Raw genomic sequence first — 17,625 nt, forward strand, 5'->3', positions numbered from 1 at the left:
AATAATAGTAATAATAATAAATGTATTTATTATATTATATAAAATAAAGTAATTTATAAAAATGTAAAAAATTAAATAGTGAATACAAATCATCAGTCATTACTTAATTACATTATTACATCACAAATCATTATTATTGTTGGAGTTCTAATTTACTACTATTATTAACAATAATAATAATAATAATAATAACAATAACAATAAAATGTGTAATTATATATAATGCTTATAATCATATGTCATTATATATATATGTATAATAAAATAATTAATAGTTTTAACGATTCTGAAATGATTATCTACCTAGAGACAGCATTTAATTTAATTTAATTTAATTTAATTTAATGCTGTCTCTAGGTAGATAATCATTTCAGAGTCTTTAAAGTGTTAAAACAACCGTCTTATTGAGCTGTAGGTCGGTGGGTACAGGTTGGCCAGCAGGTGGCATTGTATCAATTCACCAGAATAATACACATGATTTCAACACTCCTTGTTGGGTTAAAAACATTATTTTGCTCATCATTTATGTTTGCGTTATGAAGAGTTCTTTAACAGCTGGGAAAGACTGGTAACCAGTTGACCAAGATTATTAGATTATTAGATAGAGTCCTGTATAATACTGTATAATATTAAATTGCAATGGATCATTGACTTGTAGGCTGCCATATTATATTATATTATATTATATTAAAATAAATGCCACTTAACATAACTCTGAAATATGAATTCGTGAGATCAGTGTTAATACAGAGGGAATTACAAGGCTGGGCTGTCAGACCATCTTTTGGACACTTAAAACACTTTTGAAAACTATTCTGGTTATACTGCCCCATCCCTACTGCTGTAAACTACCATATTGATGCATCTGCTTCGGATAATGTTTTGTTTGTTCTCTTGACAAATTGTGATCGGACAAGTCACAGGATGAGCAGACACACAAAAGCACTATTATTATTCAATAAGGAAACAGATTTATTTGGGTAAGAACTCACTCTTTCTCCCCAGAAGCACAAAACCCTACAGAACTGCACCAAGGTCGAAGCTGCAAAGCTGCACTTTACAGTAGGTTTTATTCAACAAAAACATGAAGCACTTGCACGGAGAACGTGCAAAAAAAAAAAAAAACAAGTCTGCAAAGAAATTTAAGAGACAATAACATAACTGTGAACCGTTAGACTGAAAGTAAAACACACAGAAAAAAAATCAATAAGTGTACCAAACACTCCAAATGCAACTCATAACACTGCATACAAATTGCATATATCATAATATAAAAGATATATGAATAGAAAAAATGTAATGCAAACATGAAAATAAATGAAATAGCTATAAACTAAGAGAACAAAATCTCATTATATTATGAGCTTATTTTTTGAACCATTAGGATTTTTTTTTTCAAGACAATTCAGCATATTTTCTCCCCCAAATTCATCTGATATTTCTTATATAAAATGTTTACATTTTCTATAGAGTTTGGACATGTTTTCGTGAGATTCCCCCAACTGTACATATATGAATTAAATGTTTAATAATGGAACATATCAGAACACCATTCAGTAAAAATGTTAACAAAAAATCCTTCTTAAAAGCAATTGAAAATGAATGCAAGTTGTTTCTTTCTGATATAAGAATGAAGAAAAAAGTAAACATTTATATTGTTTGATTGAAAAAACATATGCAGTTCATTAGAGGAACATACAGTTTCAATTAATCATTTCAGAAGCATGCATGTGGACAAAAGTGTTTATCACTTATGGGTGAGACACTTCTTTAAGTACACAGGAATGTGTTGCTGGAAAATTTAAATTGAAAGTTATAAAACATTAGAGGACATGAGAAAAACATCACATGAATGCCATATGCAAATTAACATATGACAGACATACACTATATTGCCAAAAATATTCGCTCACCCATCCAAATAATTGAATTCAGGTGTTCCAATCACTTCCATGGCCACAGGTGTATAAAATGAAGCACCTAGGCATGCAGACTGCTTCTACAAACATTTGTGAAAGAATGGGCCGCTCTCAGGAGCTCAGTGAATTCCAGCGTGGTACTGTGATAGGATGCCACCTGTGCAACAAGTCCAGTCGTGAAATTTCCTCGCTACTAAATATTCCACAGTCAACTGTCAGTGGTATTATAACAAAGTGGAAGCGATTGGGAATGACGGCAACTCAGCCACGAAGTGGTAGGCCACGTAAAATGGGGTCAGCGGATGCTGAGGCGCATAGTGCGCAGAGGTCGCCAACTTTCTGCAGAGTCAATCGCTACAGACCTCCAAAGTTCATGTGGCCTTCAGATTAGCTCAAGAACAGTGCATAGAGAGCTTCATGGAATGGGTTTCCATGGCTGAGCAGCTGCATCCAAGCCATACATCACCAAATGCAATGCAAAGCGTCGGATGTAGTGGTGTAAAGCACGCCGCCACTGGACGAATCACGCTTCTCCATCTGGCAATCTGATGGACGAGTCTGGGTTTGGCGGTTGCCAGGAGAACGGTACTTGTCTGACTGCATTGTGCCGACTGTGAAGTTTGGTGGAGGGGGGATTATGGTGTGGGGTTGTTTTTCAGGAGCTGGGCTTGGCCCCTTAGTTCCAGTGAAAGGAACTCTGAATGCTTCAGCATACCAAGAGATTTTGGACAATTCCATGCTCCCAACTTTGTGGGAACAGTTTGGGGATGGCCCCTTCCTGTTCCAACATGACTGCGCACCAGTGCACAAAGCAAGGTCCATAAAGACATGGATGAGCGAGTTTGGTGTGGAAGAACTTGACTGGCCTGCACAGAGTCCTGACCTCAACCCGATAGAGCACCTTTGGGATGAATTAGAGCGAAGACTGCGAGCCAGGCCTTCTCGTCCAACATCAGTGTCTGACCTCACAAATGCGCTTCTGGAAGAATGGTCAAAAATTCCCATAAACACACTCCTAAACCTTGTGGAAAGCCTTCCCAGAAGAGTTGAAGCTGTTATAGCTGCAAAGGGTGGGCCGACGTCATATTAAACCCTATGGATTAAGAATGGGATGTCACTTAAGTTCATATGTGTCTAAAGGCAGATGAGCGAATACTTTTGGCAATATAGTGTATGATTATTGCTCTCTTATATGAATTACGTAAAGCATAAACCTAATGTGTTATGTCTGTTTCACAAAGGCTGAGATGGGCATTGTTATTGTGTGTGGAGATCATTTGGAGGCAGAGTTTAGAAGGGGGCGGGAGCTGGGCCACGGCCCGCCGCATGTTGTGCATTGACCTTCTGTGAGTGCCAGCGTGTCTCCTTATACACAAACCAGGCATTCCCGGCCCATATGATGAGATTTAAGTAACCAAATACCTGTAAAATAAAAGTAAAACACAATGCTGAGATAGTTGGGTAAAGTCAACATGAAATCAAAACTGACCGTGTTCACTTTCTTAATAGTGTCCCTTATAGGAATGGGAATCATGAGGAGTAATAATTCCGGTTCCAATTCCGATTCCTTTTAAGAGTATTCCATAAGAGTCATTAGTTTGGGAATCGGACTAAAATGTTCGCTCTGTATGTTTTGCACTGTAGATTTAAAAGAACCGGCTCATAAGAGTGATTCGCTCAGGAATCGGACTACACTGGTCTCGCTGTTTGTTTCATGCTGCTGATTCAAAAGAACTGCCTCATAAGAGTTATACGTTCTGGAATCGGACTACACTGGTCGACTGTGTGTTTTGAGTTTTAGATTAAAAAGAACCGACTCATAAGAGTCATTCATTCTAAAATCGGTCTACACTGGTCACGCTGTATGTTTTGCACAATAGATTCAAAAGAACTGACTCATATGAGTCATTCATTCAGGAATCAGACTACACTACATTACCCTACATTATTTGTCACTGAATATTATTTTATAATCTTGCTGTATTGTCCATTTGTGAGATAATACAGGCTATATATTCATGTATTCAGCATCTTACCACAGATATATTGAGTGAGCGCATGCTGGCATACTCAGTGACTTCACACTTGACATCTCTTTCCTTACAGAGTGCCAGCGTTAAGTCAATGCCAGCTGTACTGGTGGCATCCTTCACCGTCTGCAGACCCCTCGCCCATGCCGACGAGCACACCAGCCACAGGAACGCAAAGGCAGCCGTCACCACGAAATCCTATGATAAATTCCACAGTTTACCACGTGATTAATAACTTTAATCACACTGAAACAGCCTCATCTTTTGGTTGCATACTCACAAGCATTGGACCAAAGTCAGAGTCTCTGTATACATGCATGTAGCCCAGATACACCAGCAGAGCCACCATGGCATACAGGAAGGCCAAGACAGCCACAGCCACGAAGAACTCCACCGAGGATGAGGAGTCTCCAACCAGATGGGTTTCTGAAACTGTGCGGTTGCAAAGGGTGGTGTTGTTCTCAACCAGCAGAACCTGGTTTAACCTTTACAGAAGAACGAAATTAGTAGTTAGACATGCAGTACATTTTATATGCTAAATATGCGTTCCTCTTCACTGTTTTACATTCTGTACAGCTGAAAACAACTCGCTTTTGGCGCCTCGCTCATGGGCATTTCACCCGGAAAAAGGAGCTCACAACTGCCCATACATCCAACAACACAAAAGTGTAGATTTAGGTAGGAAAATTGGAAATGTCTCGACCAACATTTGAGCATTTTTACCACATAGAATATATATATATATATATATATATTATTATTTTTTTTTTTTCTCCTTTTTCTCCCAATTTGGAATGCCCAATTCTCAATGTGCTTTTTAAGTCCTTGTGGTCACGTAGTGATTCGCCTCAGTATGGGTGGCGGAGGATGAATCCCAGTTGCCTCCGCGTCTGAGAACGTCAACCCGCGCATCTTATCACATGGCTTGTTGAGCGTGTTGCCATGGAGACATGGAGGCTTCACGCCATCCACCGCGGCATCCACACACAACTCACCATGCGCCCCACTGAGAATGAACCACATTATAGCGACCATGAGGAGGTTACCCATGTGACTCTACCCTCCCTAGCAACCAGGCCAATTTGGTTGCTTAGGAGACCTGGCTGGAGTCACTCAGCACACCCTGGGATTTTAACTAGTGAGCTAGCGAACTCCAGGGGTGGTAGCCAGCGTATTTTACCACTTTAACTTTTTTTTTTTTTACTTTAACTTTAAACACTGTTTTTATTTCCATTTTAATGACTATTAAAGTTTCTCAGTTTCATTATTCATGTGTAAATAAATGTCTGACCACGTCTGAAGCGACACATTTACAGCGTTGTCACGTGGTACTTCTTATTGTTCTCAGCACTGTTCAGGATGCACCAATCACAGTCATTTGTGATTACATCATTAAGATAAAAAAATAAAATAAAATGATCTGGAGATTAACATGGGCGGATTTCCATTTGTATCTTAGGCGCAACCCTTAAAATGAATAATGATTTATAGATTAAAATAAGCATACTTTTCATGTACAAATGTATGAAAGTAAAAAAAAAAAGTCCTACGTTTTTCAAGCAGCCCAACAGATTCTGCTCGAGATTACATTTTGCACATGTCATTTGTGAATTTTGTTTAATGCTGGATAATAGATGTTACAGAATGTCACTTTATGTCCCTTGGATATCATTGTTTTCTTGAAGTAGATCCACTTACAGTTATCTTAGGTTTATCACATAACATATTATTGTCACATAACAAATTTTCCACATATGGAATTTTTCCTTCATATCGTGCAGCCCTAGCGTTCAGTTCTAAACATGTTTATTCTTCAGAAATAATAATAAACAAACAAACAAAAGACAGGTTGAAATGTAATGCGGTGGGCCAGAGAAATGGTAAATTAGACTTGTTATATGAGGAAATCATGTTATTTTGCCTATATAGCCAGACTGACATTCTTGCTTTTTCTTAATATCAACATTTTGAATATTATCCTCCTTGCAATGTCACAACAACACTTACCGCTTTGGCCACTGGGGGCACTGTTTTTAATTTCTGTGAGCATTTTAGCTAAAGAAAAGTCAACCTACTGTGCCTTAATGGACACTTTCACAGACTGTAATTATTCGCTTCCACCTTATTTAGCAGTGTAATTTAAGCAAAAAAAACAACAACAAAAAAAAACATTTATTTTGTGTAAATGTATAACATTATTCATATTTTTGAATAATGTACAGATTTTGCTGTTTCAGAAGGAAATTGGTACTTTAATTCACCAAAGTGGCATTCAATTGATCACAAAGTATAGTCAGGACATTACTGATGTAAAAAACAGCACCATCACTATTTGAAAAAAGTCATTTTTGATCAAATCTAGACAGCAGCCATCACTCCAACACCTTCTCCTTGAGTAATCATGCTAAATTGATCATTTAGTACTAGAAAATCACTTGCCATTATATCAAACACAGTTGAAAGCTATTTGGTTCATTAAATGAAGCTTAACATTGTCTTTGTGTTTGTTTTTGAGTTGCCACAGTATGCAATAGACTGGCATGTCTTAAGGTCAATATTAGGTCAAAAATGGCAAAAAAGAAACAGCTTTCTCTAGAAACTCATCAGTCAATCATTGTTTTGAGGAATGAAGGCTATACAATGCTTGAAATTGCCAAAAAACTGAAGATTTCATACAAAGGTGTACACTACAGTCTTCAAAGATAAAGGACAACTGGCTCTAACAAGGACAGAAAGAGATGTGGAAGACCAGATGTACAACTAAACAAGAGGATAAGTACATCAGAGTCTCTAGTTTGAGAAATAGACGCCTCACATGTCCTCAGCTGACAGCTTCATTGAATTCTACCCGCTCAACACCAGTTTCATGTACAACAGTAAAGAGAAGACTCAGGGGTGCAGGCCTTATGGGAAGAATTGCAAAGAAAAAGCCACTTTTGAAACAGAAAAACAAAAAGAAAAGGTCAGAGTGGTCAAACAAACACAGACATTGAACAACAGATAATTGGAAAAGAGTGTTATGGATCTTAACCCCATTGAGCTTTTGTGGGATCAGCTAGACTGTAAGGTGCGTGAGAAATGCCCGACAAGACAGCCACATCTATGGCAAGTGCTACAGGAAGTGTGGGGTGAAATGTCACCTGAGTATCTGGACAAACTGACAGCTAGAATGTCAAGGATCTGCAAAGCTGTCATTGCTGCTCGTGGAGGATGTTTTGATGAGAACTCTTTGAAGTAGTTTAAGAAGTTCTGAACATTTTTAGTAAACTTTGGTGAATAAAAGTGCCAATTTCTTTCCATAAGAGCAAAAAACTGTACATTATTCCAAACTCTTGGCCGGCAGTGTATATATGCATTAAATGCTCTGTCCCTGGACATTATTTTTTTGTTTATCTTTACATTTTTGTACAGTTTGTTTCAATACATCATGGATGTATGGCTTTGGCCTTGTTGCAATTGTGGAGTTTTGCTTTGTTTTTGTTCCTGCTTTGTCTCTCTCTCTCTCTCTCTCTTGCAGTCTGATCAACACCATGTGTCTGCAATAATGACTAATCAGTCCTTTGTTGGGAGTAGTTTATGGGGAGAGGGAGGCAGGATAAAGCACAGTCAGATATCCACTGCAATGGAGATTCCCTTCCCTCGTTCCAGATGGTTGTAGCAGCTGCAGCATATTGTTGTAGCTGATCAAGGTTGTAGTTGTTAAAAGTTGTCATTACAGGTTATTGTTGTAAGTAACCTGTTACTCTTGTAAACTGAGGGGTGATCTCATTCACTTAGATTTTTACAGTTCTTATTTGTTTTTGTAAATATTGTAAATACTAATTAATATACAGAAGTAGTAGGGAGGTGGGTGCCATTTTTGTTTAACCTTCTGTGTTTTCTCCTAAATATAGCTAGAAAGGGAGATTTATATAGGTAATTTACTTCCCCCTTCAGAGAAGATTCTTTCTGTTTGTTATTTTGGCCTTGCCCCCTCCTGAAGCCTTGGATACTTCCTATTTCTGTTTCTTTTTATAAAAGTGTTATTTGTATTTAAGCTGACTGTTGATTTTAAGTGCTGGGACGGGAGAAGGGAACCCCAACCTTTTTGTTACTCCTCCCCAATCCTAGACTGGGGCAGTTCGTAACTATAGTTGCAATCGAAATTATTTAACCCCCCCCTTCCCCCAAGACAGTAAGGATTTACAAAGGTAAGCTTTTCTGATGACCCAGAATTTTTCAACTTTACATCTATATCAGTTGAGTGACATTCAAAGTCATAGTGTGAATATATAACCTAATATTTCTAAATAGCAGGACTTTTAAAAAATACAGCCATGTCATAATTATTCAACCCCTATTGCATGTAGCTGTTTCTTAAATATGTAAGGCTACACAAGTAATTGTTTTAAAACAAAATTAAGTCATCAATCTGCAATGGCACTTATTTAAGTTTTAAAATGGAAGTTTAGCGTTGTAAGCAAAAAAATTATTTCTATGCAAAAAATGCAATTAAAAATAATCTGTCTCAAAAGCTAATAGAGGAGATTATTTCATTACACAAGAAAGGTCATGGCTTAAAGTACATTTCCAAGGCACTTCAATTTCCAATAGAAAAAGTTGGCAGCACCATTCATACATTTTTTAAATATGATACAACAGCAACCTTCTTGGGGGGTGGAAGAAAGCAAAACTTCACCAAGGGAAATGTTGACTTGAATATACAAGAAGTAATTAGGAAAGACCTGTGGAGTCCTGGAAGAAGGTTTTATAGACGTATGACGCTAAACTGAAAATGAGTTTTAGACCCATGGGTCAGCAGTACTTCTGGAGTAAGATGACAAGGTGATGACAAGAACGACACCATCCCCACAGTCAAGCATGAAGGTGGGTCAGTCCTGTTATGGGGGTGTTTTGCAGCTGCAGGAAACGGCTATCCTGACTATGTGACTGACACCATGGATTCTTTCAGGTATCAGGCCATTTAGGAAAGGAAAAATGTGATACCTTCAGTGTGTAAATTGAAGCTCGGTGATCAATGGACTTTCAAGCAAGACAATAACACCAAGGATACATCCAAGTCATCCAAAATCTGGTTCAGGGATAGGTCGTGGAATTTCCTTAAATGGCTCTTTCAGTCCATCATTAAAATCCCATTGCAAACCTTTGTTGGGATTTTAAGGAAGCAGTGGCAGCACAGAAACCAAAGAATGTCAATGAGCTGGAAGCTTTTGCTCATGAGAAATGTGTAAAACGTCTAATAGAGAGGTGTCCGAAGCCTGAGAACACTTACCTGAAACATTTATTTGCTGTTATTAAGGATAAAGGATGCTCCACAAATGATTGACTTTGGGGGTTGAATATCTTTGACATGACATTTGTGGAGAGAATTAGTAATTTTTTTATTTTAAAATTTAAGCAAACTGAACTCTTTGTTCTCAAAATCATTCAAATGTGTATTAAAAACTTACTTTGACTGTTTACTGAGGTTTTAGTTGATGTGTTTTAATTCACATCACATTGCTGTTCAGGGGGGTTGAATAATTTTGATTGCAACTATGTATATATATATATATATATATATTAAATTCTCAGGTAAAACACAAAGTATAATGTTATACAATTACAGAAAATACTACTAATAAAAAATATTATATATATATATATATACACAACATATGTTACAACAGCTGTAATGAGGTTTCTAATACAGCTGTTAAGGGAGTCACAGTAAATTTGGCATCTTTCTCTTTTAAAACTGCTATAATGCATGATATATTTTTTTTCCTATTTCATGGCTGTGGAAACATAATAGTAGAGTTCTTCTTTTGCTGTGAAGCAAATGGGTGCACAAAAAATATATATTGTCTATAATCTTCCAGTCACCACTCTAAGAGTTTACCCTGCTATAGTTTACTTCCATCTTTCAAACCTGTAAATATGAAAACTTTCCATCCTGTTAGTCTTTTGTAATATCTTTTTAACTAACAAAAAAAGCCAGTTCCTTAATGACACCATCCTCCAGGAAGTGACATTATTTTCGGTGGGAAAACAACAGCATAAATATCTCTGTTAGCAATGGTTTATGTGGTGTTTTGTGGTTTTAGTTGTCTCACTCATACACATTCCATCATTTTGATAAAATAACTTGTAAATAATCATGTTACAATTAAGGAAGCTGAAGTGCCTGCGCTTGACCAGAGATTATTTCTAAAAATCAGCCAAATCCTTTTATAGAACACTTCATTAAAATACAACAAAAATAAGTTTTAGAGTTGAAGGTGCTACATAACAGGAATGACCCAGGAAATTAGTTATACTACACTCAAAACAAAATTAACAAAAAAATGACTATGTAATCTCAACTCAAACACTAAGTGAAGAGGGAACCTAATTGATTTGGGTAAGACCATCCAAATGAGACATGTCAAAGTAACTCAAATGAATCTTTTATATCTTTATATACTAGCTAGTGAGGGTGAATGTTTGCATGATAAATACATGCTGGTGGGAATCACTACAGAGTGCAGCTTGGTAACTATGGTTAGTACGCTAATCGCTTAATAAAGAGAGCAATAAATATCATACACCTCATGTTCTTGTCCTCATCCAAAGCTCAAGCTCCATACTTCACCAGAATGGTAACTCGAACCCCAAAACTCTAACATTACAGAAAGTCTTAGATCTTTACTAAAGAGTAGATCTTTATCGAGTCCCATGCAAAGCATGCTGAACAGTTTCAGTTAACAAAACACAAAATATTCATGTTGTTCCAACACATGGATTAAAGTAAACTTTTCATAGACACAACTCACTTGGTTACATGTATTTGTATTTATTTTTATAATATTATCAAGGGAAGATTCAGAAAACCTCATAATAGTGAACTTTTGTGTGTGTGTGTGTGTGTGTGTGTGTGTGTGTGTGTGTGTGTGTGTATGTGTTAGTTGGAGCTCACCTGAATGGGTAGTTGAAAGTGGCACTAAGTGTTTCATTGCCGCCTCCGTCACAGAAGATGGAAAGCACATTTCTACCTGTATATCCCCCACAGGTCCCAAAAGCAAACACCGCAGTAAGCTACAGAAGAGAATAAAGTATACGACAGCATAATGAATGGAAACCCTCCATGCAACACAACAATGCAGTCATGAGCTGCTTACGTCTTCAACATGGGGGAACTAAATACACTTATTATTTAATTACTTATTTTTTATAAACACAATTCACAATCGTATTTTATCAAACTACACAATGATGACTCTGATATTACAGTTTCATTTTCTGTTAATGCCTGATCTTCTGTAAAGCTGCTTTGAAACGATGCGTGTTGTGAAAGGCGCTATACAAATAAAATTGACTTGACTTGACTTGACATGCACAAACCTGAACATGCATCAGTTTACCATGACATTCATGTTTAGTGAGATATAAACTCTCAATGAGCTCTCATGTTCACATTCTGATTATCTGACATCCTAATCTGATCATAATGTCAGTTTTAACCTTTGATGTCCTCGGTTTGTGTTGAACACATAAAAGGGATTGCTAAGCAAAATCAAGACCTGATGTTCATGGCCAAAGTCAAGCTAATTTTTCAACTCCAGATGTTTAGTTTTACTGCATGATACATCATGTTTGCTAACTCATTGACCTATCAAAGTATTAGGAAGCAATAAACAAAACGATAAGGAACTTTTCATCTACCCTTTTCTAGAAGACCAAGATCAACAGATTTATGCTTTATAGCAGTGAAATGAACAGCAACAGCTGAGATGGTAATCCCATTTTCCACACTAATGACAAATTCCTCAGAGCATGTAAATCAGGGAGGAAACTGTATTTAAGGAGGTGGCTAAAGAAAACTCAAATCCATGCTGAGTTGCTTTTGTATGGAATGTATTTACAGTATATATATTTCTTCTGTTTTTATTTGTAACATCTGATATAGTACTTACTATTCTATTATACTGCAGATCTAGTTGTACATATTATGGCATAAAATATGTTAATGATGATTTAATTTATTAGCGTATAACAGATAATAAATAGTCAATCTTGAGAATTTGAAAAAATTAATTAATGATTAAATTGAAGTCAACTGATGAGACCTTGTTTGAAAATAAAGCCAAATATTTAAAATAAAAAATATATAGGAGTCACGTGACGGCATGCGAGGTTCGGACGTGCGAACGGCGAGCACTGCGTACTTTGCTAATTTTTAAACCGGTGAGATTCGATACACCCTGATCCATAACTGTTCTAGGAAGACAATATGTCAAAGAATTCAAAATCTTTAGGCTCTGGAGACATTAAAAGACACTTATGTGCTCAAGCTGACGCCCCCCCCCGGAGGCCCCGAGCTATTTGGCCAGAGAAGTGAAAGAAATGTGGTGGTGGTGTAGTGGACTAAAGCACTGAACTGGTAAGCAAAAGGTTGTTGGTTCAATCCCCACAGCCACCACCATTGTGTCTTTAAGCAAGGCACTTAACTCCAGGTTGCTCCAGGGGGATTGTAATAAGGGCACTGTAAGTTGCTTTGGATAAAAGCGTCTGCCAAATGCATAAATGTAAATTTGGTGAGAATTGTTGAATGTGTTGGCAATGCTGACTTGGAGGATCTTACTGCAATACGTTGATCGATCATGGCCATGGAGACAAAATTCACTGAGGTGGTTACAAGAGTGGCAGATGTCGAGAAATTGATCGATTATCTGGAGTCATTGGAGAGGGAATTAGCTGCTAATCTGCTAGTGACCAAGGCGGATTGGGAGAAGCTGGAGGATATGGAGAATCATAACCATCAGAATAACATCCAAATTGTTGGAGTTCCTGAGGGAGCAGAGGGACGGAATATGGTGGAATTCCTGGACGTGCTCTTTCCAAATCTACTTGGCACAGCATGCCATAAACTGGAAATCGTACGAGCTCACAGAGTCCCAGCTTGGCGATCCGCTGAGGGAGACAGGCCCCGATCAATTCTGGCCAAATTTCTGAGATCATTCGATAAAGATCTTGTGTTATGCGAGGCGAGGAGTAAAGGAAGGCTTTCTTGGAAGAACCACAGCATGTCCTTCATAAAGACAATGGAGTGAGTAAGTTATTTTGTGGTTCTCACGTTGATACCAAGTGGTCCGACTCAATGAACATTCACTTGACTGTCCGAGGAAACTGAGCGCCTTTTTTGTTTCTTTTTTTGCTGGTTCCGCCTAGCGGCTGGAGTTTGTTTTGTGTAGCAGCACTCCTTCAGGACAGTGTTGTGGATGAATCTGCACATTCTTTGTGTTTATTCCTCCTACACCCCGTTATCTCGCATTTGCACTCGGTATGGACAAAACTGTCCAGAGTGTTTAATTCGGACATTTATTTAAATGTTGCCTCGAGCATATGGTTGTACCCCAAATTATGTATTAATAAGTCCCCTTTCTGCTGGTCAGAGTGGATTGTGAGGGGGGTTACTACACTCGGTGACCTATATGAGAGTGTAGTGTTGAGATCCTTTCAAAATTTGGTTCAACATTTTGGGATTCCCAGATCTCAGTTCTTTAGGTATTTACAGCTGCACCACCTGCTCTGTACTATTTTTGGGAGTAGCAAACACCCCCCTAAAGCGACAGGAATGGTGATTACTGCTTTTGGAAAAGGTCATGAGGCATCAGTTTATTACTCCCTGATAATTCAGAGTCTGGGGGACGGAGCTTTAACTTCTATTAAGAGATTATGGGAGAAAGATTTAAACTTGATACTGGAGAAGCGAGTGTGGGCTAGGATTCTAAAAAATATCAAGTCTGTATCTAGAGATGCAAGGGTGCGCCTTATGCAATTCAAGATTTTACATAGATTCTACTGGACCCCCACTAGGCTTGGTCTTAAGGACACACCCACCTGCTGGCGATGCCAATCAGAAGATGAGGACACAACCCATGTTTTTTGGTGGTGTGTTAAGATCCAAGAATTTTGGTTGAAGTTTCAGAGTTTTATATGTGATGTATTGGGCACTGAAATTTCATTTTGCCCCAGACTCTGTATTTTGGGCGATGGGGCGGTCATCAATTTGGGGGATAAATACATAAAAACCAGTGTTATGATTGGCAGGCAGATTATTTTAAGGGGATGGAAGTCAGCTGGAGCGCCCTCATTTCCGGAGTGGTGTGCGGAGTTGGGGAGGGTGGCAGCTTTCGAGGAGGTGTCATGTAGAAGGCTGAGGTTTTGGGATTTGTTTGATAGGAAGTGGGGCAGTTATTTGGCGTATTTGGGGGACTCTCGGGGTGGGACTGTGGAGAGAGAAGTATAGCTTTAATTATGTATGATTATTATATTTCTTTTTTGTTTTCTTATGTGTGTGTGTGTGTGTGTGTGTGTGTGTATTCTTATATGTGACCAGAGGGGTGTTCCTGGGGGTCGGGGTGGGGTTGGTGAGGCGTAGGGGGAGGGGTAATAGTGGGGGTTAAATGTTGATTCAGTGTATATATGTTGTGTTTTTCTTTGTTATATATCTACAAATCAATAAAAAAAAAAGTTAATTGAAAAATAAAAATAAAACATTTTTAAAAAAATATACATATAAAAAAATATTGCCCCTTAATAAAAAAAGTTAATTTTTGATACACACAAACACACAATATTTCATTACAAATTATAAGCAGAACAATTTGCGTGAAAAGTTGAACAAATCTGCCCTTTTGTGCAAAGAAATTAACATGGTAAATGTCACAAATTCGTTTACATTTGATAAGTGACTAGGAAATAGAGCAGTATCGCACGATGGTAGATGAAGATGGCTAGCCATCAGCTGGCAAATCCTGGACAATCACAGGTAATTGAATATAACTATTATTTGTGGTTGATAGATACGCTGCTTGTGTCTGTTTTGAGTATTTTCTGCCAGCTCTAGGAAACAATGTGTTGTCCGAGTAGGCCATTATCATAGTCCGTTAACACATGTATTGAGTCAGTTGAATTTAGTTAGCAGAGTTTTAGTTTAGGCATTATTTAAGCTGCTTATAGGCACAGTTAACTTAGTGTATGTAAAGTTCTGACCCAATGGAATTGTGATATAGTCAATTAAAAGTGAAACAATCTGTTTGTAAACAATTGTTGAAAACATTACTCGTGTCATGCACAAAGTAGATGTCCTAAACAACTTGCCAAAACTATAGTTTACTAATATGAAATCTGTGGAGTGGTTAAAAAATGAGTTTTAATGACTTCAACCTAAGTGTATGTAAACTTCTGACTTCACACACACACACACACACACACACATATATATATATGCATACACTCAAAATAAACTTTGTTGCATACTTTTTTTGTTGTATATCTTGCTAAACCAAAAGATTGCTGACTGCAACCCTCATGGGGAAGACACAGTAAATCATTACTGTGCAGAAGTAATGTATAACATATGTTCTTCATAAGGCCAAAAAACACAAGTCTTGTGAGTTGAAATAAAAGTTGAAGCTGGTTTATGTAGCTATGTTTAACTAAACTTTGGACTCTTGTTGTATCCATGGAATAATGCATTCGTGTAAATGTGTTTTCACTCAGGCCTTTGCCCTCCATCTACAGTTAAAATCCTTCATCTTAAAATGGCAAAAGAGATTTGAGATTTTACTCACCCACTCCACGACTTTAACGAAACCAAGAGGCTCTTTGACGGGGTTTAAATTTAATCTGAATCCGGTCTGCATCTTTACCCACCGACCCAGATATCCTCCAGGAAGAAAAGGGGTTTTGAATCTTGCTTGCTCAAGTTTTCATTAAAAAAAAAAAAAGCAAAGTTTGACAGAGTGACGTGGTTCTTTGGTAAGTGATGCTGCTCCGCCTCCGCGCAGAAAACACTACTGTAGACTCAGATGAGAATAGAAATGCACAGATTTACAATGTATTTTCCAAGAGAATTACGATGTTAATAGATTTAATTTAAATGTATATGACGCGCGTATCCACAATACGTCATGCTGAAGAGGAATAAAAAGAATGCAACATAGTTGCGGTTTTCTTTTGCCGCATGTTACAATGTTTCTCCTCTCAGTGAATGAACGCGTCTTTAAGAGCGTCAAGCGAAGAACAATGTTAGTCATATGATTCTGTGAGACGCTGTAGATGAATTCCAAATTCCTGTGCTCCGTTATAAACGCTTAAGAAGTATCTTAAAGGGACAGTTCAATATATATATATATATATATATATATATATATATATATATATATATATATATATATATATATATATATATATATGTTTAAAAGTGAAACAATCTGTCTGTAAACAATTGTTGAAAAAATGCACAAAGTAGATGTCCTAAACGACTTGCCAAAACTATAGTTTGCTATATACATACATACACAGCACTGTGCAAAAGTTTTAGGCACTTCTGCAAAATGTTGCATAGTGAGGATGTCTTCAAAAATAATGCCATAAATAGTTTTCATTTATCACTTAATGTCATACAAAGTCTAGTAGACATAAAAAAGCTAAATCAATATTTGGTGTGACCACCTTTGCCTTTAAAACAGCCCCAATTCTTCTAGGTACACCTGGACACAGTTTTTCTTGGTTGTTGGCAGATAGGATGTTTCAAGCTTCTTGGAGAATTCACCACAGTTCTTCTATCTATTTAGGCTCAATTACTTCTGTCTCTTTATGTAATCTCAGACTGAAATGATGTTCAGTGGGGGGCTTTGTGGGGGCCATGACATCTGTTGCAGGGTTCCCTGTTCTTCTATTCTAATCTTTTCTATTTGCAAAAGTAATGTTTGAGAGTTTAACATTTATATTTTCTATTGACACACTAAAGCTGAAGATATAAATAACCATCTTAAGACTTTTGTGCAACATCTTATGTGCCTAAGACTTTTGCACAGTACTGTATATATATATATATATATATACAGTATATGTATACATAATTCTTGCGTGGAACAGTCACCATTCACTTTACTTAAAGTAGTCCTACCATAAAAGTGACACTATGGTACTAAAAAGTACCATAATGGAAGTACATAAAATTTGTCCAAGTCTTCTGAAGACATACAGTGTATATTTGAGTGAAGAACAGAAATAGCTCACCCAAATATGAAAATTCTCTCATTATTCACTTACCCTGATGCCATCCCAGATATGTATGACTGTCTTTCTTCAGCAGAACACAAATGAAGATTTTTAGAAAAGATAGAGCTCTGTCAGGTCCTTATAATGCAAGTAAATGGATGCCTGCACTTTGACGGTCCAAAAGTCACATTTAGGCAGCATAAAAGTAATCCACACGACTCCAGTCGATAAAAGAATGTCTTCTGTAATGAATCGATTGGTTTATGTAAGAAACAAGTCGATAATTAAAACGTATTTAACTTTAAATTGGCACTTGCATCCAGGGCTCTGATGCTGTTTGAAATGGCCAAACTCTCGTGTGACGTTCGTTCTTCTGTTGTAAATAAACGCCGCTTCTGAATTCTCACGTGAACTCACTAATGCGCTTACGTCATGCAACAGCTATGTGATGTGTCAACTGCTGGCAGGAAGAGTTTTTTAAGTTAATAACGTATTAACTATCAATTTATTTTTAACACAAACCTATTGAATCGCTTCATTGATCGACTGGAGTCGTGTTTATTACTTGTATGCTGCCTAAATGTGACTTTTGGACCGTCAAAGTGCTGGCACCTGTGTACTTGCATTTTAAGGACCTGACAGAG

At 37.3% G+C, this 17,625-nt stretch overlaps 1 protein-coding gene across 3 annotated transcripts in view; it reads right to left on the minus strand.

The window, feature by feature from the left end:
- LOC127436539 (synaptophysin-like protein 1) overlaps positions 1 to 15,979 on the minus strand; it is a 323,805-nt gene extending 307,826 nt beyond the window's left edge. The window contains exons 1-5 of one of the 3 annotated variants that reach the window (XR_007896420.1): positions 15,547 to 15,979; positions 10,887 to 11,005; positions 4,230 to 4,434; positions 3,956 to 4,147; positions 2,941 to 3,341 (exon numbers count right to left, since the gene is read on the minus strand). Coding sequence is in view for 1 of the 3 variants with exons in the window: in XM_051690806.1 (XP_051546766.1) it covers positions 3,210 to 3,341; positions 3,956 to 4,147; positions 4,230 to 4,434; positions 10,887 to 11,005; positions 15,547 to 15,618 (720 nt within the window). In the remaining 2 variants the exon portion in view is untranslated. Of the gene's footprint in view, positions 1 to 957; positions 3,342 to 3,955; positions 4,148 to 4,229; positions 4,435 to 10,886; positions 11,006 to 15,546 lie in introns of those variants that run through there. The other 2 variants (XR_007896419.1, XM_051690806.1) reach the window with 2 other exon arrangements.
- Positions 15,980 to 17,625: the final 1,646 nt, after the last annotated feature.

Source organism: Myxocyprinus asiaticus, chromosome 47, assembly GCF_019703515.2.
Source record: "Myxocyprinus asiaticus isolate MX2 ecotype Aquarium Trade chromosome 47, UBuf_Myxa_2, whole genome shotgun sequence".
In the NCBI taxonomy this organism is placed as follows: domain Eukaryota; kingdom Metazoa; phylum Chordata; class Actinopteri; order Cypriniformes; family Catostomidae; genus Myxocyprinus; species Myxocyprinus asiaticus.